Genomic DNA, 23,235 nt, shown 5'->3' on the forward strand with positions numbered 1-23,235 from the left:
GTGTGTTTGGGTCTGTATCTGCATATTTCTTTGTGTCTTTGCGTGTGTTTGGGTCTGTATCTTTGTGTCTGTTGTGTGTGTGCATGTGTGTCTGCAGTGGGGGTGGGAGGATGGGGCCCTGGGCAGTGGCATGGGTGGAAGGGGGACCACACCGCATCAAGCAGCATCGGTCAGAACCCATGAAGCTCGCCCCAAGAACAGGGTCCACCTTGATGGGGTGAGAGTCTCAGAGACTCCTGATGGAAAGCTCTGGAACTCCGACCCCACAGGGAGAGCTCTGTCTCTTCCTCATGCCTCCTTGACTGTCATAATTAAACGTCTTGGCTGCAGAACTTTCTGGGTGTTGGTTTTGTTTTGGAAATGATTATACCCCTGAGAGGAGAGAGCCTTCACACCCGCCCCCAACAAGGCGAGGGGTTCTCTGGGTAAGTGACAGCGCTGCTCGGCTCAATTTCTGTAATTTTCACTTCAAAGGGGAAATAAAGGAGCAGACAGGCTGAACCATCTCATCGTGAAACTCCAGGGCGGGGTCGGGGTGTCAGCACCCCTTCTAGAGGAGAAGCCGCAGAAGCCGCGCCCACACCCCCCGCCCCGTGGCTCCTCCCTCAGGTGGGATGCGCTGGCCCGCGCCCCTCCCGCAAAGGTGAGCCGTCCAGGGGGGCTGGCATCGGGGCGGGGCGGGGCTGGGGGCAGGACCGTGGGGTGCAGGGCCCCGGGGATGCGGTTCATCAGTTCCCGTCAGACCCTCCTCCCTGAGAGCAGGGGTCGGAAGGTTAACACACTGTCTGGTCCTCGTGGAGCCACTCTGGGCGCCGTCAGAAAGTCATCACAGTGAGGGGCCGAGCAGGGCCATGCATTCTGATGTGATGAAAATTAGACGCCCGGAATATTCGGGCTGCCTCCAAATTGCCCTGTCCTTGTCGCCCCAATGTCACAGCAAGGCTGTGGAGTGTCGCTGCTGAGTGGGAGGTGGTCTGAGGCAGAGGAGAGCAGAACTTTCCAGAAAGATTTACTGGCCAGTTGGAGGGAGGAGGACTGGAGGGGTGGACAGAGAGATGGGGGTGTGAGTGGGGGTGGGATTTGAGTCCTGGCTCAGCCATTTACCAGCTGGGCGACCTTAGGGAAGTTACCTCACCTCTCTGTGCCTCAGTTTCCTCATCTGTAAAACGAGAACACCAAGTGTGAAGGGCAGCTCCGAGAGAGCCTTCCATGGCCCCTACTTCCTGGTGTTCACACGTGTGTAGCCCCCTCCCACCCAGCAGGAGCACCGGTCTGTGTGGCCAAAAGAAGACGGCAGAGGGATGGTAAGCTGCTTCCAGATTAGGCTGCAGAAGACTCGGGCTTCCACCCCGGACTCTCCATCCATCCCCTCCCACACCCATCTCTCTCTCTGTCTCCGTCTCTGTCTCTCTCTCGGACCATTTGCACTGGAGGCAGCCAGCTACTGTGCTGTGAGGATGCTCAGGCAGCTGTGAGGGGGCTGGCCTGCTGAGGAGCAGCCCCAGGGGAGAGCCCCAGGCGGGCCTGACGCCCTGTTTACAACCTCAGGAGACCTGAGCCAGAAGCCCCCAGACAGGCCTGATGCACAGACATTTCGAGATAACCGTGTGTGTCGTTTTAAGCTGCTAGATTTCGGGGTGACCTGTTCCGCAGCAATAGATAACTAATGCATCAAGGGTCGCCGTGAAGATTCAGGGATCTGGTGTGTGTAAAGGTCTTGGCCCAGAGCCTACCACATGGTCGACAGCTCAATGAAGCCTGGCGAATATATGAGCAGTCTGATGAAGCTACGGACCCCTTCTCAAAATAATGTTTTTAAGTGTATAAAATAAAATGCATAGGATTACCAAGGAAACCTCTTGTGCTGAAATGCAGTGCCATCCACAGACCTCTCGGTGGGAGGAGGTGGGCCCCAAGTTAAAAACTCTTGTCGCCTGTCTGGCCTGTCAGCCAGCCCGGCTGGCCTTGGGTCCCGGTTTCCCCCCCGATGAGCAGTGTGCTCCTGGCTCTCGAAACCGGGAGGACTAGAGAGCAGCTGCAGCTCTGTCACTGTTGTTACGTTACGTGGCCGAAGCCTGACCCCCCACCTTCATGCCAACCAGCGGCTCTGCGGGCAGGGCGCGAAGCTTACATGTGCTGGGACGCATTGGGGAAGAGGCGTGAGTACTGGGGGGCCGAGTCCTCGGGGCCGTGGGGGGCTGCGTGGCTGATGACCATCAGGACGGGCCGGTGCGGGTACATCTTCTTGGACGTGCGGAAGAAGCTCACGCTGTCGTTGGTGATGAGGTCTGTCAGGTAGTCCTAGGGTGGGAGAGACAGAAGAATGCTTCCTACTGAGCGCCTGCTGCCTGCCAGGCACGGGGCCGGGCATCGGGGACACAGTAGTGACCAAAATAGACAATCCCTGCCCTCATGGAGCCAATGGTCTAGGGAGCAGAGGGGCAATAAATCAGCAAGCAAAATATACAGACTGTCAAACGGTGCTGCATACAACAGAGAAAAATGAGCAGAGAAAGGGTTAAGGAGGACAGGAGAGGAATTGCAGTTTGTCATCCATTCGTGATATTAAAATAGTAACAGCTAACACTGTTGAGTGCTTATGGTGTGCAGGAACTGTCCTGTGCCCGTGTGATAGCTCATTCAATTCTTACATAACCGGAGAAAGTAGGGGGGATGATAATCTCTGTTTTCCAAAACAGTAAGTTAAGGCACAGAGACGTTAACAGAATCGCCCAGTGTCACACAGCTGGTAAATGTTGTAGCCAGGCCTTCTGAGTCTTGGTTCTGAAGCCTGAAGTCTTCTCAAGGTTCTGGGGATGCCATCGAGCAGGGTGGGTACATCCCTGCACTCCTGGAGGGCCTGTGCCGGGGGCAGGAGTTGACGAACATGCAGACAAAGAACTAAGATAGTGACAAGGTGTGGCACATGAGGGCAGTAAGGCAAGATATGACAAAGAGTTACCGGGAGCTGGGGTGGAGGATGTACTTTAACTGGAGCAGTCAGGGAGGGCCTCTGTGAGGAGGTGACATTCACACTGAGACCTGAGCGATGAGAGGGAGCTGGGCATGGGCAGCTCTATGGCACTGAGTCCACCCTCGGCTGCCTGCTGGAATCCTCAGGGGGCTTTGTGATGTGTGGGCCACTCCCAGAGACGCCGGTTTACCTGGTCTGTGTTTGCCCCAGGCATCGGACTTTTTAAAAGCTCCCCCAGGGAATTCCAGGCAGGGTTGAGAATCTCTGATCTGGGGGAGAGTTCCAGGCAGAGGGAACAGCAAATGCAAGGGCTCCAAGGCAGGAATAGGCTTGCTGTGCGTTTGAGGAACACAAAGAAGGTGAATCATCAGCAAGGCAGGGACGATGGAAGGAGCAGCACAGAGGCATGCAGGTTCCTAAGAAATATGATGTTCCTTTTGTTATGGAAATTCAAAGTACGGCTCCAAGTAAACATTTGTTGCAAGATAATATGCACATGTGTATAGGTTGCCAGGGGCTGGGGGAGCAGGAATGGAGGGTTAATGTTTAATGGGTACAGAGTTCCAGTCTGGGAAGATGGGAAGAGGTCTCAAGATGGATGGTGGCAATGGCCGGGTGTCTCCGCTTAGATACTGGGCAGGAGGAGAGCAGACCTGGAGGAAAAGCCATGGGCAGACGTGGGCGGCTTTAAAAGCTCAGCTAAGAAGTTGAGATTTGCCTAAACTCTTCTTGAACTTGGTAAATCTTTAGCTGCTGATCTGTCTCGAAGGTAATGAGTTCTGGAACTTTACCCTCTGCCTCCTGGGAAGCACCTGTGTCCAAAATGATCCCTTTCAAAAAAAAGAGATTATTTTAGAGAAAAAAAGGTGAAGAAGTGGCTCCAGCTTCTACTCTGAAGGGAACAGTACGGCACACATACATACTGCTGGTGTCCCCAGGCATCTACAGACACACCTTCAGGGACATGGACACACTCGACCTACACGCACGAGGACGGTCACCGCAGAGTGTTGATAGAGCAGAAACACATCGCAGTGACCAGTGAGAGGGAGAGGACCAACGGACTGAAATCGCTTTCATGCTGTGCAGACATTCAAAGGGCAGGAGCTCTACCGTCGCCGAGGCGGAAGTTGTCCAGGACACACTGTTAAGGGAAAGGGCAGCTACAGAGTCAAACCCAGGGAGACTCTATCTTTTTGTGGAGAAGGGAGGGAGGCAGGGTGGAGCGGAGAAGCCAAACCACTAACTCCACAGGCGTTTGAGCACCAGAGAAGGATCCAGAAGGACAGATATCAAAGTGCTAATTGAGGACGGAGATACGGGGAGAGAAGGCGGGAAGGTCACCTGCTGCTTTACGTGCTTTTCCTTGAATACTTTTTATGATTAATTTTGGGAGTAAAAAGGGTTTTTTAAGGGGGCTGTGTAGAACCTATCACATAAGAATAATATTATATCTTATGTAAATCGAAGAGCTGCTGCTGTAGCTGTGGCCTAAAGGTGTTAGAAAGGCTCTTAAAACGACGACAGTAACTGACGGGGGATCTAAAAATGGTGCAAAGCTCTCAGGTGCAGGGGAGGGGTCCGGAGCGGACAGGAGGTCAGCGGCCGTGTTCTAGGGGACGAAGCAGGACATGGCAGCGAGAACGCCGTGGGAGCCACCAGCTTACAAAGGGCTGCTGCTCCTCCCAATAAACCCGTCTCCACTCCTCGACTTTGGAACTACAGGCCCGTTTGGCCACGATTTAACTTGTTTTTTTCAAAGCCACCCTTCACATCTATTCCCTGGAGAGGACATTCAAGGTGATGACACAGCAGTGCAAAAGAATAAATGACAGCTACACGGATGGATGTGGGCAAATCTTACAGACGTGACATGGGGCGAGAAAAGCCAGTTAGAGAGGGTATGTGGGATGCAACACCATTGATACAAAGTCTAAAAACACACAGAACGATAGTACATGTTGTTCGAGGTGTCTGCATGTGGAATAAAAGAATAAAGGCACGCGTGGGAATGATAAACACCAAATTCAGGATACTGGCTACCTCCCAGAGAGGGGGCAGCAGGGACGGGAGGGGGACCCGGGAGGGAACGCAGGGGCGCCTGCAGTCTCTGTGATGCTGTGTGTTGGAAGCGCGTGTCGGGGATCACCGAGCCCGCCTCTCCAGGCTGGCGTGAGGGTTTCCAGGACTGAGACACAAAGCTCTTGACACGGTGCCCTGTACCCTGCCAGTTCTCCATAAGAGTCGACGAGTATCACGGCTGTTTGGGTGGCAGATTTTCTGTACGTCTAAGAGCCATCTGCCCTTCTGGGTCCTCCTCAAAGCCACTCCTCTGCTAAGCCTTTGCTGATCCCTGCTGGCTGTGTCCTGGCGTTGGCAATAACACCTGACACTCGTGCCTGTACTCCTCGCCCCCACTTCCATCCATGTGGATTGGGGGGGACCACACCACCCTGACTCCAGGCATGGGCAGCGAGGCTGGGCTGGCCAATGGGATCACGCCATCCCTCTGGCCACAGTACTTGAGCTGAGTCCAGGTGTCAGAGTGAGGGACAAGGGGGCCTGGGCCAGGGTGGTGATGGCATTGTCCAGTGGCGGCTGGGAGCAGACCTGATAGCTAAGAGGTGTCCTTGAGTAGACGTGTGGGTGCGGGAGAGGGGGCATCAGGCCCCCACTGCTGGTTTCTGGTTTGGGTGAAAGGTACAGGGATCGGGCTCCAGGGGAAAGAGAGCACCTGGGTGAGGGCAGAGCGCTGAGCTCAGTTCTAGACCAGCCGCGCTGGGGGCTTGGGGTCAGCCATGAGGACAGAATTAGACACTCAGAGTCATTAACAGAAGGGTGAGATGGGTGGGAGGATCACCCAGGCTGAATGGTGAATTTTCCAGAACCCAGAAATGGGCTGATAGACCATGAAGGAGTCAGCCCTCTGCCTCCCTCCAGCCCTGGGCAGGGCCTGCTGCCCCATCCAAGGCGAGGTGGCACACCTGGGCCATCAGGAGCTAGGCTTTCCCCTGGCACACTCCTGGCCACACCCGGGCAGGTCGGTGGTAGTGTCAGGGTTCCGGGGACTTTGCTCCAGCCCGGAGCTTAGCAGCCACAGCTGGGAGACGGCCAGGGGTGAGGCTGCCCTGCCTGGTGCCGACAGGGTGCGTCCCCGCCGCCCTCTCCATCCTCACCTCCGCTGGCTTCCTTTGATGAGTGAGCCAAGAGGGGCCGTGGTGCATCTGAGGAGGCTGCCAGCCTGTGGCTCTGAGCAAAAGTGCCCTTTTCCCCAAGGAGTCATTTGGCAACAGGATTTCTCGGGAGGGAACCGGGAGGGCATGTGGGGTGCAGGGTGTGGGTGTTCTTGGGGACCGGGGAGCTCGGGGACAGGGCTGGCACAGGGCCTCCCCGCCATGCCTCTGGCTCGCCTTTGCCCCCGTTTCTGAGTTGCTGAAGCGACTACTCATGCGCTCAATTAAATGCCTGTGGCTGCCTGTTCCCAGGTGCCAGGCTCCTGTTAAGGGTCAGGGGAGTGGTCGCTGGTCCCTGTCCCCATGGCACTCACGGTCCTGTGCAGCGCGTGGAAGAGCATTCCCATGAGTGAGCTGAGAGGGAGGCAGGAGAACTGGGAGGGAGGGGACGACCTCGCTCACTTAGGACCCTCCAGCGGCCTCGGGGTGAGGGGGGACAGAGCGACAAGAGGGGGCCGCGGCTGACGGGACGGGAAGCTCCTCTGCCCGTGTGGACCCAGGTGCTGGGAGAAACCCGTCCCGTCAGGTGGGTGCCACGGGGAGCTGCTCACACTTTCGCCCCCTAGAACCCGACTTTTCTGCCTCCTGTTTGAACTTGGGTGACATAAGCCAGGTCACCCCCCATCTCATAGGGCATCTCCCCAAACTGGAGTCTCTGGGCTCCCAGGCCTAGTTAAATTTGCAGCTGGGGGAGCCCCATGTGGGCTCCATCGGGCTGCTGTCAGGCTGTGCCCAGAAACTAAGGGCTCTGCTCCCTGAGACCTGGGGAGCGTGGGGGGTGGGAGGCAAGGAGGGGAGGTTGACTCCAGCCCAGGGGCGGCCCCCAAGCCCACCTCTTGGTATTCTCTTCACTTGGCGAGTCAGCCTTGAGTAACAGAGGGTCTCCTTTCTGATCCATCGGCTTCCCGGGCATCAGGTTTGTCTAACGTTCGTTCCCGATCACGATGCTGAGCCTCACCCCAGGAGGTGTCTACACCAGTCTGTGTTTAAGAGATTCACCCCCCTTTAAGGAGCAATCATAATTCATGAAGCAGAGTCAGAAACACTGGGTTCAAATTCCAGCTTCATCGCCTGCTAGCTGTGGGCGAAACACTCGTTTTTCTGCATCTAAAAATGGGCCCAACAACAGTCCCTTCTTCAGATGGTGATGGGACACTGGACAGGGACTCGCTAAGTGAAGAAAGCACGGAGCAGGGAGCCTGCACCGAGAGAACCACAGGGAACACTGGCCTCACTGCTGTCCAACGTTCGCCAAACTGACCTTCAGAGCAACTTTGAGAAGCAGACGCTGTACCCATTTTACAGATGCAGAAACTGAGCTCACTAGACCAACAAGCTCAGAGCTCCAGCTCAGGCCTTCATGTTTTTTGTCTGATCCATCTTTTTTCCCCCACAAACAAACAAAACTATTAATGAGAGGAGTATACTGTGGTTCACACTGTGTGTCAACAAACCTCTTCTGTAAAGGGCCAGAGAGGAAATATCTGAGGCTTCAAGGCCAGACGGCTCAGTTACAACCACCCATCTCAGCCACTGTAGCGTGGAAGCAGCCGCTGTGTCAATGAGCGGGCACATCTGTGCTCCAATAAAACTTTGTGCACACTAAAACTTGAATTTCATGTAATTTTCACGTCATGAAAACTGCTCTTCTCCTGATTTTTTTTCAACTCGTTAGAAATGTAAAAACCATTCTAAGCTCAAGGGTTGTACAAGAACAGTGGGCGGGCAGGACTGGGCCCAAGGACCACAGTTTAGAGAATAGATTTTTGAGGCAGATGGCCTGGGTTCCAACCCTGCTTTACCACTTCCTAGCTGTGTGGCCTAGCTTCTTAGCCTCTCTGTGCCTCAGTTTCCTCATCTGCCGGTTGGGAACAGTAACAGCATACACCTCACAGGCAGTGGTGGGAAATGCATGGCTCACTTCACGTAAAATGATTCCAACAGTGTCTGAAGCACGATCCGTCTAACTGAGTGTCAGTCATCGTTCCTCAAGAATCACACGCCTGCATCTCCTTGTGAAAATGAAAATGGGGGAAACAAAGCTGCAGTTCCCTTTCATTACGCCTCCCCCCGCTCCCAATCTCGGCCCTTCTGTCCCCTCCCAGGAAGTCTCTTTCTGGTCTTGCATATGTCAGAGCATTGCTTTATGCACCTTCTTACATTCATTATACCGCACTGTGCGTCTTCATTCATTCACCCAACATGCAGAGCAGTGACAAGACAGATGAACATTCCTGCCTTCGTGGGCCTGTATTCCAGTGGGAGGAGGCAGACAATTAACCAAGGAATCCATGACAGACACAGGTCAGAGCATCAGTGGTGATCAGTGGACGGAGGGAGGCAGGGTGGTCCAGGAAGGTGGCATCTGAGCAGGGACCAGGACGAGTTCTGCAACCCACTCTTTCCACTCAGTCTTATGTCCTAAGCCATTCTGATGGCTTTACAGGCAGACCCCCTTGTCTTTTTCCAGAATCCTCCAGGGGAAGGATGCTTCACGGTCATTTAGTCATTTCCTGCATTGGTGGGTTTCTTTGTTGGTTTCTTTCAAAAACAAACAAAGCTGCAACCAACAGCTCAGCCACGCCCCCTCCTGCACCGAGGGAGGTTTCTCCAGAACAGAGACAAGTGCCAATGCTGGGCCAGAGGGTGGGCGCATGGGTGCACGGAGACCGCCGTTCCTCAGAGCCTCCCCACCACCTGCGCCTCTTCTCCCACCCCACCTGGAAGCCCCTTTCCGTGACCCGACCCTAGGTCCTTCCTGTCCCCCCGCTGCCACCTGTTCTGCCTTCTCCGACCCTCTCCGCCGTCAATACTTGCTCTACGTCATTCTTTGCTCCATCACTGCCTCTCTTTCCACCCTGCCAGCAGGACCCCGTCTGTGGCACCTGCCCACCTCTGGGATTAGTGATTCGAGACAGAGTCCTCAGAGGGCCTTTCAAGGGGGGCTTTGGAAGGGCCGCCACTTCCTCCCCACCTGGGCCGCCCACCGAGGCCCCTGAGGCCAGCGAGGACGCTGCCTTGGGAGAGGCAACTTACCTCCCAGACTGCGGGGCCAGTGCACGGGCTCCCGGCTCTGCCTCGGCTGGAAACCTGAGCTTACTCCTGCTCCCTCCCGATGGTGCGGCTCCCAATGCCCACTGCCACCCTCGGGACTTGAACTCTGGACCTGAGCCAGCTGACTCCAGAGGGGGCCCCCATCCCTCCGTTCCCAGGCCTCCGGTAACAGGGGGCCCAGGAATCCTACCACCTGTCACGGGGGCTCCTCTCATTCACAGGGGGAGATGTGCGCGTGGTGGAAATGGGGCCAAACAGCAGCCCTGCCACATCCCCCTCCTCAGTCCCAAGGGCACTCCGTGTACCCGGGGTAACTCCATTATCGGGCTGCTCTGAGACCAGGCGTGGACACGCGAAGAATTTCAACAAGGAGCAGGCGGATTTTTCTAGGTATTGGAGAACCTGCTTTGCTGAGGTTGGGGGGAGAGAAACAGCATGTTTGGCCCCAAGAAACTATAATTTCTATTTCCAAGGAGTCCAGCAGGCTTGCTGAACCCCCCACCAGGACTTTGGAATTAATTCTCTTGGGAGGCCAGAGAGGCCTACTATGTGCAGAGTGAGACACAGAGTTGGGGGAGAGGGCGCTGCCCAGGTGATGGCACATGGTTCCTGCCACTGCGGCTGGGGCGATCAGACTGAGTAAGGGGACACAGCAGTGGTGATCACCTGGCAAAGGCAGGAGGGAGGGACCCCCAAAGGTGCCAGTGCTTCCAGAAGGGGAGCAGGAGAGGGTATCTTTAGGCTGTTGAGCATCTAGTCAGCTTCTTCCGGTGGAAACGCTCCCCTGTTAGTTGGGGCTCTATTCTCAGCCCACGGTCCAGGGTCTGGCTCCAGGGTGGGGCGAGGGCGGGGGCGAAGGAGTCTGTGAATGGGGCCAAGAGAAGACAGCAGAGCTTAGAGGAGAGAGAAACCAGTGCCTGGAGATTTAGTTTGAGCCCCTGGATCCAGCCATGTCTGATGCCATCACTGCTGGATCAGTTAAGAAGGCTACTATGTTTCCTTTTCAAGGGAGCCATGTTGAGTTGAGTTTCTGTTCACAAACTGAAAGAGGCCAGTCTGATTCAAGAAAGAATAAATCTTGTAGTTTAAGGCACTCCGGGAAGCCTTCATGGAAGAGAAGATGCATAAGACTTGGATAGATTCAGGGCAGGACAGCACTAGTAAAGATTTGGAGACAGTTGTAATAACCGACAAAGCCCGTCTGGTTGAAATGGCTCCTACTGGGGATGACAAAACAGAGGAGACAGGGCTGATGTGTGTGTGCGTGTGCACAGAGTGCCATCACTTCACAGTTTACAACGCGCCTCCACGTGCCAGACAGAGCTCCACGAGGTTCGCACCTGGGACTGCCTTTGTTCCCCCTTGGGTACCCAGCGCCTGGCACAGGAATCAACGCTTGTTGAGGGAATGAGTGAATAACACAATCAACGTTCCCCCAAGTCCACGGACTCCCAGAGGGAAGCTCCCTGCACAGCCGCTGCAGGGCGGCGGGCGGAACAGCGCAATGGGGTGCGAAGGCTGCAGACCCGAGGGTCAGGCCTGGCCCTCAGGCAACCTTGATTCATGTAGAATTTTCAAAAAGTCTGAATTAATTACCAATATTTAAAAATCAGGAAATTTCACAGGAGAAGATGTACAAATGTGTGGTTTCTGTTGAAAAATCAGAAAACCTGGCCATCTTGGGCCCATGTCTACATGAGACCAACAGGCCCGATCTGAGAATTTGCTGCCCCCTTTCAGACACATTCTCCATAGTCCCCACCACTCCCTACTGTCTCACCTACTCCCAGCTTGCTATCCTGTTTGTGTGACTGCCTGTCCCCTCGTGATTTCTGCTGAGGGGCCTTGTGTAGCAATTCAGAGAGAGATGAACTGGAGAGGGCAGCCCTAATGAACTGTCACACTAACCCAGAGAACCCTGGTTATGACAGCAAGCCAAGCCCAGGGCTAGTGGGAGTGGGGAAGAGAGAGGGATGGGTCTGACAATCTGAGAAAGAATGTACCAGCTGTGGGGGTATGCCCGAGCTGACTTTGAAGATTTAGATGGGGCAGGAATATTTGTTAGTCTCCAGATTTTTTTTTAATGGAAAGTTTGGATGAAACACCACTGTCAGTCTCTCCTCTTCCTCCTCCTTATCATCATCATCTAAGTCAAGGGTCAGCAAACTACAGCCCATGGGCCACAATGGGCCCACTGTTTGTCTTTGTAAATAAAGTTTTATCAGCACACAGCCATGCTTGTTTCCGTATCACCTATGGCTGCTTTTGCACCCCAATGGCTGACTTGAGCAGCTGCCACAGGGACGGTATGGCTCGTAAAGCGTGAAATATTTAGTATCCGGCCCTTCACAGAGGAAGTTCGCTGCCCGCTCCGAGCTGAGATGCGTTTACTGTGTGTACGGGGCTCTGCTGAAGCTCCACGTGGTCAGCTCCCGTGATCCTCAGACACCTTTGTGGTGAAACCGCAATGAGATACACTCCACCCCCAGCAAAACGGCTGCAACAAAGAGGGCAACACCAGTGTTGACAGGGAAAAATAGAGCAACTGGAACCCTTACACGCCTCTGGCTGGAGTGTAAACTGGCTCAACCACGTAACATATCCTATGTCCCAGGTACGCAGCCAAACGACAAGCATAAAGATGTTCACAGCAGCTTAATTCATAACAGGCCCAAACTGGAGACAGCCAGGGTGTCCAGCAGTCACCGAACGGATAAACACCTGGCACCTATACAACAGAATCCTACGCAGCAACAGAAAGTGCACAGCGCTGATGCACACAACCACACGGCTGAATCTCACGGCCGTCACGCCGGGCGAAAAAAGCCAGGCACCAAAGAACATGCACTATATGACTCCATTTATGTGACGTTCTAGAACAGGCAAAACCAATCCACGGTGACAGAGGTCAGAATGGGGGTTGCCTGTGGGTGGGGGTTTTGACTGGAAAGGTGTATGAGGGAGCCTTCTGGAGGCCGGACCTGCGCTAAAGCTCGATCTGGGCGCTGGTTAAACAGACGCGCACACAGGTGAAAACTCCCTGAGGCGTCCACGTAAGATCTGTGCACTTTACCTTCTATCAATTAAGCGAATTGGAACTAGAAAAATTACGACATGGGGAACAAACAAATAAACTGTGGCACGGTCCACAATGAAGGCTCAAGACTGAAGGATCTACACCCACACGTAACAGCACGGAAGAATCTCAACACAGCGCCAAGGAAGCAAAATACAGCGAGAGAAGCCGATACAGAATTAATCCACGAAGCTGGAAGGCTGAGCCATGGTTATCCTTGCAGGAGGGGAGCTGGTGGAAGGAGTCACAGGAGGGGCCTTCAGAGGGGGTGGTGACATTCTGCTCCGTGACCTACCTGGGTGCTGGTAACATGTGTCTTCGGCTTGTGAAAATTCATTGACCTATACACTTTCTATAAGAATATTCTGCGTCAGCCGACTGTTAAAACACAATATCCCCAGAAACAGACTATTATTTGAGAGATGAAAAAACCGAGAAGCAGAGGATGTGAGTAAGCGGCTGAGGGTCGCACTTGTCAGGAAGTGTCAGGATCCGAACCCAGGTAGCAGGGCTCGTGCTCCTACCTGCTGAGCGCCCGCCCGCCCCCGGCCGGGAAGGGCGGACTCACCTTGGAGTACTCGGAGCCGTGCTTCTCCTTCACCCCGTTCCGGCAGAGCGTGTAGTTATAAAAGCGGGAGTTTTTAAGGAGGCCGACCCACTCCTTCCAGCCAGGCGGCACGTAGGAGCCATTGTACTCATTCAGGTACTTCCCGAAGAAAGCTGGAGGGGAAGAAGGACCCGAGGTGAGAAAGCAGGGGCCAAGGCGTCCTCTACTCATCACTCAGCCATCATGTGCCCAAGGCCCGCACACACCATCCCCGGGGCCACGGAGCCCTCTGCAAGCAAGTGACGCCTAGGATCTCCTTCTCAACTGTCCTCACGTGTATAAAATAAAATACAGAGAATTACAGAGAAAACTGATGATCTCAAAATATAGTTATTAAAATATTAGAAGAACTTGCCATATAGTAATGTGTCCTTTTTTTTGTTTTTATTAAGAAGTGAAAAGCAAGACCTTGAAGAAGGTGATAATTTCAAAGTAGTGATGAGTGGAAATACTCTGCAGTATTTGCAATTAAAATCTCGGTGATTTCTCTGCATGACAGAGTTACAGACTCTGCTGAACTGCTGTGGTTTGGAGCCTGTGTTCATAACTGATGCAAATGCTAAGTTTCAGTTGTGGTCAATGAAAATATAAAAGTGTAACTTTTGTTCATTTGAGTTCATGGACTCCTTGAATTCTATCTACTGTACAGTGATCAGAATGGCTAACATTAAAAAAACGAACAACACCCAGTGTTGGTGGGGATGCAGAGCAGGTGGAGCTCACATTCTGCTGGCGGGCCTGCAAACTGCTCCAACCACAAGTTCGGCGGTGTCTGCTAAACTTGAACATGTTCCTACCTTCTGACCCAGCGATTCGACTCCTGGCTTTTACTCAAAATCACTGTATTCCTATGTTCACCAAGAGTCACGTGCAAGACGCACTCACAGCAGCAGTATTCATGATGGCTAATAACTAGAAACCAATCAGATGTCCATCCACAAAAGGATGCATAAATACATGCTGCACATTTGTATAATGAAATAGGACATGGAAACGAGAAAGAACTAGTGCCACGTTCAATAACATGGCCGCATCCCAACCATCTAATAATTTAAGAGAAATAAGCCAGATATGAAAGAATGCACATTGCATGATCCCATCTATATGAAGTTCAAAAATAGGCAAACAGATCTATGCTGTTGGGAGGAGGAGCAGTGGTTCTCTCTGGACGCAGGGAGGAGTGGAAGGGGTCCGGGTGGTGGCAGGCTTCTCGGGCGAGGGCCTCATTCTATTTCTGCTGGGACACAGGTGGCTCAGCTGGTGAAACTCCACTGAGCTGGACACGCAGAAGCAGAGTACTTCCCCGCGTGCGTACGTGCACGACCACCGAAGCTTACTTAAAAAGCATCAACCGCATTCAACCGGACGGGGACACAGCGAAAGATTGTGGGTGAGGAGCTAACAGACAAGATCTTCTTCGCAATACTTTCTGTTCTTTTTTCTTCCCAAAGAGCAAGTACGATTTTAAATAATTATAACCTGTAAAGCCATTTTTATGAAATGGAAAAACCTGTGAGAGTTTTTCCAGAAACAGAGGCCCTTTGCTGGCCCTCTCTCTCCGATGAGGACACTGGGGCTCCAAGACATCTGGACCTACCGCCGAGAGGGCAAGAATCGGAGAGTTCAGGGTTAAGAGCTAAAGAGATGGTACAGCAGAGAGCTTAGAACCGGCCTGACAGACTGTTCAGTGGGTGTCAGTTCAGAGCCCACGATGAGAAGACAGACAGGGGAGGTGAACCTCCACAGAGGAGGAAGGAGCAGGCTGGGGCCGGGCTATGATGCCAGCGGAGGATAAGATGGGCCCCTCCACCTGGAACCTTCGAGAGAGCACGGAGAGCGCTGGAGGCCTGTCGGCCCGGAGAAGAGAGGCCTGGGCCAGGAGGGGCTGTGGTGGAGCTGGAGTCCTCCCCGGGGTCTTCCTGGAGAGCTGGCAGGTGGCTGGCCCTGTGCAGCGGTGGGAAGACCCCTCAGAACCCGAGCAGTAGGATTCTGCATCCCCAGGGTGCAGGTAAAGGGAGGCACCGCCAGGCAGTCCTCCCCACACGCAGGGCCAGGAAGGGAGTGCTCCCGAGGGAGGAGCTGATGAAACACCTCGTGGAAGGATCGGGCACCAAGAGGGGGTGAAAATAGGCAGGGAGTGTCCCTGAGGGGTCTCAGGACAAGGCCCAGGCTGGGGGCCTCCCTTCGCATGGAGGGCAGGGCAAAGACAAACGGAGGGAACCTGGCGTTGTGGGGAGCGGGGGCGGGACTGGCTGCCCTGGCTCTGCATCCCGAGGAACATCCAATATTGAGAGAGTGAAATGTAAGTGGGTGGCGGGTGCCCAGTTAAACGGTGATGGCGCGTCCCTGGCTGCTGTCAGCCTGTAAGGACTGAGAAACCAGCTGGAGCACGAGGCAGCAGCAAAGGAACAGGCCAGCTGAAGGCCTGGCTTTCTTCCTCAGAACACAGCGGGTTCAGACCCTGCGCGGCATCCATCCTCGGAAGCAGTGGCTCAGCCAGGGGCGCTCCTGCCCCTCAGGGAACCCCTGGCAACGTCTGCGGACATTTCTGGTTGTCACAACGTGGGGTGGGAGGAGCTACTGGCATCGAATGGTAGAGGCCAGGATGCTGCGAAACATGCGATGGGGCTTAGGCGGCCCTACCACAGAGTCACCCAGTGCAGAACGTCGGCAGCCTGGAGTTGAGAAACTGCGATCTGAACAACTCCCGCCAGCGCCCCACACCTTCCTTTCCTAGTAAAAGAACCGCACGCACGGCGGGAGCCGAAAAGGCCCTGGAGATCGAGTCCAGGAACACGATCCACTCAACGTCAGGGACCTTATTCTCCACTCTGACACTTCTCTCCCCGCGTAGGGAGCTCTACTCTGCCAATAGTGGCCTCTCTCCTTTCCCTCCTGCTCTTCCTCCTCGGGGGAGAATGACATACAGCAGGGTCGGCAACCGGTCCTGTAAATGCCCAGAGAGTAAACATTCTTGGCTTTGTGGGCCAGTCTCTGCTGCAACCCCTCAATGCTGCTGTTGTCAAAACCGTCACAGACGAGACACAGACAAGCGGGCGCGGCTCTGTCCCAATAAAACTTTATTTACCAAAACAGATGGCGGGCCAGACTTGGCCACGGGCTGGAGTCTGCTGACCCCCAGCACACACGACTGGTGGGTCTGGAGGGACAAACTGGGCGTGCAGAACCCAGTGCTTCCTCCACCTTCAGGGAACGCTGGTCTAAGGGGGCTCGCTCTTGCGGGATGGGGAGGAGAGAGGCGTGGGCCTGGCTCAGCGGGAGGTCTGCTTAACTCTGGAGCTTAGCATCCGGAAGTGCAAATGCCCTCCGAAGGAAGTCATGCCCTCAAACCCGGCCTCTATCAGATTTATCAAGACATGATTCCGGCTTCCATCTGCTGACTCCTTAGTTCTATTTCTCAATTGGTTCAGAACCTCAATAAGGAAGAGGATGAAATTTAACAAGACCCCTCATGGAGCCCCAACACTTTCCATTCAGGATAAATAATACTGGTGGTGATGTAACAGTTTCCTTTGAAATAAATGAAGTAAAAAGAATAAAATAATTGAGAAAAAAATACTAACTAAATAAAAAATCAGTGTGCCCAGGTATGGTAAAAGTTAATAGATCTATTCAACAACTATTTATTAAACACCGATGGTATGCAGGAGCTATCCTAGGCACTGGAAACACAGCAGTGAATGAGACCAACAGGATCCCTGCCCTCATGGGGCTGACATTCTGATGGGAGTACTGTGACAAATAAAGATGGTGTTGTTGGTGATAACAGTAATGAAGAAAATACAGGATGATGATGCGACAAAGTGACCAGACATGGACCACTAGAGGCACCACTGGGCCAAGCAGTCAGAGGAGGCCTCAGAGGGATGAGAACGAGTCAGAGGGAACAGGGCAACACAAGGAAAACTGCTCCAGGCAGAGGGAATAGCAATGCAAAGGTCCTGAGGCAGGAACAAACTTGGGGGCATCTGAGGAGCCCAAGGAGGCCAGCGAGGGAGAGAAGAGAGGACAACATAAGGTAGAAGGGCCAGATCATGAGGATCCTGGAGGCCACATTGAGGAGAAGCAACAGAAAGCACGACAGGGAAACCTGAAGGGGGCCACATGTCCCCTGAAATGCAACACACCAGATTTTGCATTTTGTGTGCATTTGCCTGGAAACAGGTCCACGGCTTCTGACACATTGTGAAAGGAACCTAGGACCACAAGTGATTTAAGCAGCACAGAACTTCACTGTTTTGAATGAAAGCCGGAGAAAGGGGCCCACTGAATTCCCCACTGGGGAACTGGGGTCTCCCCAGCCCCCGGCTGATGATCCTACTGCTTTTTCCCTGAAGATTTGGGCCAAGGTCTTTCTGATAAACGTGCAGCCTGGAATGCTAAAGAGGCTGACTTCTTGGCCTGGCTGGCAGGAGAACTATTTCTTGGGGGTGGGAAGTGGGTGCCTTTGGAAGCCCCCCTGCTCATTGTCGTCCGATGCCACGGGTGTCAAAGCGTCAGGAGCTATTTCCTCTGCTAGAATCTCCTCTTTTACATCTCTCTCCTCTCTCACCACCAACCCTTAAAACATCCAGAAAGAGTTTATTATTCGAGCTCCACAAGGCCCTAGAAAACAGGGCTTCAGTCAAAGGCTTTTAGTGCCAAATTAGATTTTGCTCTCATTTGATTAGATTTCCCCAAGGTAGTTTTAAAAATGGTTACTCCGGCACCAGTTGAAGTGGGAGAAACAAATTAGCATGGGCCCCAGGGCTCCGGGGCTGGGAGATACAACCAGGAGAATGAGCTGGAGTTAAAATCAGGATTAAAAATACAGCCCATGTCGTGGCTAGAGCCTGGAGTCACTGAGCCTTCGTGGCTGGGACGGTGCATGAGGAAGAGCAAATGGGGTCTGCTCCGGGGGTGGAACAACCTGGCAGGCAGATTGAAAGGAATTAATACCAGGCCAGGAAGGGCCATTGACAATGTGCCGGCTGACAGCTGCTCCGAGGAAGCAGGGCTGGCGTCAGTGGAAAGGATGGGGCACTTACTGCCTCCCACGTGCCTGGCACCGGGTGGAAATTTACACCTGGCAGGGGAGACTTTTGTTTTTCCTGCCTGGTCCCAAATGTGGTCTTTTGGGTACCACCACTTCCTTACTTAAGTACACATGGGCTCTTAAGTCCTGAGTTTAGGGCTGCATGCATAATCTCAGCCTGACCAATCAGAGCACTGCCTTCCCTTGGCTACTGCCGTTGGTTCAGGGATAGGCGTGTAACCCACTCTGGGCCAATGAGAGTCAGCCCTGCGATTCTCAGGGAGCTACCGGAAAAGAGAAATTCTTCCATAGGGCTTGAAGCTGGTGGGACATAAGCTTGAAGCTGCTGGCAGCCATCTTGCCACCAAGAGGGGAGAGTCTATTTGAGTGTGAAGCAACACGGAACAAAGCAGCAGAGGTGTGTGTGTGTGTAAGAGAGAGACAGAGAGAAGAAGAGAGAGAGAGAGATGAATAAAGAGAGAGGCTGGTTTGAGTCCCTGGGTCCACTCTTACCTGAAGCCCCCTCTAATGCTAGTATTTTCAGTTATATTACTGGTTCTCAATTAGGGAACGTTGGACAATAGGGACATTTTAGTTGTCACAACTGGGGGTGTGTGCTACTGGGAGCTAGTGGGTAGAGGCCAGGGATGCTGGTAAACATCCTATAATGCAGAGGACAGCCTGCCTGCACAAAGAATTATCTGGCCCAAAATGTCAGTAGTGCCGAGGTTGAGAAACCCTGAGTTATGTAAACCAATAAATTCCTTATGTTATTGTTGCTTTGTTTGCTCAATTCAGTTTAAGTTCTTTCACCTGCAATTAAAAGACTCCAGGAAAGGACGATGAGATGCTTAGAGTGGAGCAGAGTCTGCCAAGCCAAATCCAGCCTGCCACCTGTTTCTGCAAATAATTTCTCTGGCACAAAGCCACACCCATTTGTTTATATATCGTTCTGGCCGCACGCACACTACAATTGCAGAATTGGTTGTTGCAACAGGGACCATGTGGCTGCAAGTCCAAAATCTTTACTATCTAGCCCTCTGCAGGAAAAGTTGTCCAGCCTTTGGTGGAGAACAAAATTCCCTGTGTGGGGTGAAGGACCCCTCTGAGGTTTAAAACAGGCCTGTGGGAGCTGGAGGAAGCGATGCCAGTTAAGGAGAAGGCTCTGATCTGGGCCAGGGCAGTGAGGGGCTCCGCAGTGCAAAGAATGACCCAACGATGACACAACAGAGGGTGGCAATGACAACAAGAACAGGAGCAGCCAACACAGGCAGTCCTTGCTTTGCACGGTCCTCATATGCACAAATGCCACTTTCCACAGTTTACTTAAATGCCAGTCTCCCACAACGTGGTTCAAACCCGGCTACCGCAGGATATTAACTGCAATTGTCTAAAGCACAAACTCTGCAACAAGCTCTCTGGTCCACAGACTGTTGCGTAAATAACACATGCACATCAGGATCAGCGGCCAGTCACATGACTTCTCGCAAAGTCTATCGGTGACCGGTCACGGGGCATCTGGCATTCAGTTCACGCACAGACAGGAATGCACGTAGTTGTGTTGCCGCCCTGTCTCCCAGTGACAAATCTCCAAGACACTTTACAAAAGCGGATTATCGAAGGAGAGAACTGGCCAACAGAGATGAGAGTGCAGCAAAGAAATAAAATGTTAGAAGGCTGAAATGGAAGCTTGAGTCAAACGTAAATGGAGTTACAGAAGAAATGGAGCTGACGGAGGGGATGTGGACACTCCCCGGGTGGGAGACTCAGATAGCAGCCGACGAGCTTAGTCGAAGGTGAACTTAATCATGGACATAAAGGAGGAAAAGTGGCTGTGATGAAAAACATGAAGTTCCAGAGGAAGTGATGCTGGAAAAAACACTTCCCATGAAAGGGAGCCTTGGAGATATTTTGCAACATCGAAAGCTGTGTGTCCCTGGGCGAGTGGTTTAATCGCAATACCTCAGTTTCTCCGTTTATCTTTATAAAATGGGGATAATGACACGGAGCTGAAGTGAGAACTAACATGGGCATGTTGCTTAGAACCGGCGCAAAACAAGCACCCACTAACTGTCATAGTTTCATCATCACAGTGGCCCTTTCCTAGCCAACTTCTTGCTCCGTTTGACTTGTTGAATGGTGTCCCTGCAGAGGCAGATGGCAGAGCCCACCCTCTCCCCCGCCCGCTGAGGGGACTCAGTCCTCAGGTCCCTTCATCACGCTCTCCAGGTCCTGCAGGCCCGCGCTGGCGGCTCTTCGTCTGGAGAGCGCCGCACGCCCGCCTCCCTGGGCGGCTGCTTTCTCTCCATTTGTCTGAGTGAAGTGCTGCTGCAGAACCATTCACTCTGATGGGAGCCCAGACCCTTCTCGTCTCTCTCCCAGCCCTGAATCTCACTGAAATTGCCTTGTCATAATCGCATTTGTGGTCTGTAAAAGCTGTGTCTTGCGGCGACTGGGGACCGAGACGAGCTGGTGATAAACCTGCACAGGAGGGCAGCCAGAGGCATCCTTTTGGTACGGGGGAGAGGGGACTTCAGCAGCTGGAAACTAACAGGAGGCCCAGGGTCACTCTCCGGCTGGAGCGTGGTCGGGCTGGCGTGGGGGGCACTGTTGTTTTGCATCTCCTGGCAGCCATTCCCTTTTCTCCCAGTAACATAGGAGCCGGCGACATGGAAGACCAGGCAAGAATGTGTCTCTGTGGCCAGACTGTCTGGGTTTGAACCCGGGTCTGCCACCTCCTAACCGCGGGACCCCAGGCAAATGACTTCATCCCTCTGTGCCTCAGTGGGCCACGAGGACAGTAAGCCACTGCCTGCTGTCACTCGGAGTGAAGGAACTAACATGTGTAAGAATGTGAACTGGTACCTGGCACACCCTAAGTGCCTAGCAAATGGCAGCTAATGGGACTGACAGCACCCAACGCCTGTGGGGAACTTCCTGTCCCCCATCATGGGCCATCTGGGTGGAACTGTCAACAAGGCTGTTTGAAGGGCACTGGCGTCTCCGGGCACCCGTTCATCCCGTACCACCCCCGCCCACATCCTACATTAGAGACAATCGATAAATAACGAAGAGTCGAAACAGCCCAGGGTTGACCGGTTGAATCAAGCTACATTTCATTATTTATATTCAAATAGAAATAATTCATTAGATATTTATTCGTTTTGATTTGGTAGTTTCCCCCATATTTTGGAGCTGATATACCAGTGTAGACACACATGCATGAATACGCACACACATTCTTTCAGATAACCCTTGAAAAGCCACAGCCACTGCACCCCCGGGTCCTCCCAAATACAAGTCAATCAAGGTGCCCTTCTCCACGCAAGAGGTGGGAGTGTGGCTGAGCTTGGCCAAGCGGACTCTACCCTGGGACTCTGAGTCTCGATCAGACTCTAAGGCCGAAACAGGGTTGGAGTTCTGGAAGACTCTGTGATGAGAAACTTGCTCCAGAGCTGCAGCCCGGATGCTCAGACCCAGTGTTCAGGAGCCCAAACGAAAGAGGCAAGGCCGTCAGAGTGAGGAAGTCCAAAAAAGAGACGGAAGTGAATCTGGCCTCCTCATCCTCATTTGAGATGGCCTCCACCTGGACTTGCTGCCTCCCTTTTTGCCTTCCCAGAACCCAGTCACCCCCAAACGACCAGAAGGACCCTTCTGAACCCAAGACCCGGCACACCATTCCACTCAGTGACTTGCCCGCCCGCCTGCTGTCTCTGCCCTCGTCCCCCGACTGGCCCCTCGGCTCACTCCGGTCCAGCCTCCCCAGGCCTCCTGAGCCCTAAACACGCCAAGCTCACTGCCACCCCCGGGCATTTGCACCTATTCTCCCCTCTGCCTTGGACACTCGCCTCCCCCCTTCTCACATGGCCAGGCTCCTTCTCTCTGTCATGTCGCAGATGAGATGTCACCTCCTCTGGGAAGCTGATCACCTGTCGACAGTCACCCATCCTTCTATACTCACAAGACTCAGCAGTCCGAAATGACCCTGTAGATGTGCTTGTTTTCTTGTGTATCATTGTCTCCCCGCCTAGACTGTTGGGTCCATGAGGCAGGGGCCTTTGCCAGGTGCTGTAGCCCCTTGCCCCTGGCTGAGTGGGCACACGGTGACAGCTGCTGACGAGATGACGGGTCAGTGGACTTGGGTGAGACACACAGGCCGTGCAGGGCAAAGCTGCCCCCATCGAGTGTCTTCACCCTCACACCGTTCCTGGGAGGACAGGAGGGCTACAGAAGTGACAACTAAGTGTTTTCCTTAAAGGGATTTCTCTGACAGTATCTGCAGGAGCGAATGTTGCTTGTTGGGAAAGGAGACAACGGGGGTGGTAGAGATGTCGACCCAAAGCCTGTCTGTGCACAGAGTGTACTGGACATGTATCAGGCCAACGGGAGCGATCTGCCCCCCAGGGGACACTAGGCAATGTCTGGAGACATTTTTGGTTGTCACATCTGGGGGAGTAGGGGTGCTACTGGGATCTAGCGGGTGGAGGCCAGAGATGCTGCCAAACCCTATAATGCACAGGACAGCCCCACACAAAGAATTATCCGACTCTAAAGGGTCCCTGATGCTGAGATTGAGAAACCGTGTGCTGGATGCACAGGTTCAAAAGTCGTGTGGGTGTCCAGCGACGGAGGGGGTGCAGCGTGGTCCTGAAGAGCTGGGTGCCCTGAGGCAGAGGGCTGGGGTTCGCGCCCCGCCTCCGCGGGCAAGGGAGCGCTCCTCTCTAGGCCTCAGTGACCTCATCTACGAAACGGGAGCAGGCACACATGAGATCACGTCTGGCACAGAGTGAGAACTCCAAAAAAAGGAACTGTGAGTTCCCAAAACGCAGCCTGCTTTCCTTTATCAAGGAGGGGATGAAGGCTCGCGTCTCTGGAGAAATGAAAATGGCCGTTAGAAACCAGATGCGCTGCCGTCCCGGAAAACGACAAGGCCCCTCGGAGACTCCAGCCATGAGCTCAGGGGAGGATGTTTATGCTGCACAAAGAAGTCGGCTGAGCATGACACACATCTATTAGCAAGGATGGGCCGGAGCGCGGAGGCGTGCCAACGACAATAAACAGCGTTTGCCAAAGCAATTTGGAAAGGTCAGTGAAAAATAAAGTAGAACACTTCGGAAAGTCCATCTTTCCCGGAATCAACCACTCCATTGCACACGCAAGGAGGCGGGGAAAACAAAAAGGGGTCTTTGCCCTTCGTGACATCTTCTAAATTCAAGTTGTCGGTGTGCGTCTTCCTCATGTTTTGCCATTTTTCTG

At 53.4% G+C, this 23,235-nt stretch overlaps 1 protein-coding gene across 1 annotated transcript in view; it reads right to left on the bottom strand.

Annotated features, from left to right (window-relative positions):
- The window catches only part of SULF2 (sulfatase 2), a 92,739-nt gene that overhangs the window by 25,038 nt on the left and 44,466 nt on the right, over nt 1-23,235 (bottom strand). The window contains exons 3-4 of the mRNA XM_046678616.1: nt 12,906-13,057; nt 2,132-2,301 (exon numbers count right to left, since the gene is read on the bottom strand). Of these exons, the coding sequence (XP_046534572.1) occupies nt 2,132-2,301; nt 12,906-13,057 (322 nt within the window). The remainder of the gene's footprint in view (nt 1-2,131; nt 2,302-12,905; nt 13,058-23,235) is intronic.

This window comes from Equus quagga, chromosome 12, assembly GCF_021613505.1.
Source record: "Equus quagga isolate Etosha38 chromosome 12, UCLA_HA_Equagga_1.0, whole genome shotgun sequence".
NCBI lineage: Eukaryota > Metazoa > Chordata > Mammalia > Perissodactyla > Equidae > Equus > Equus quagga.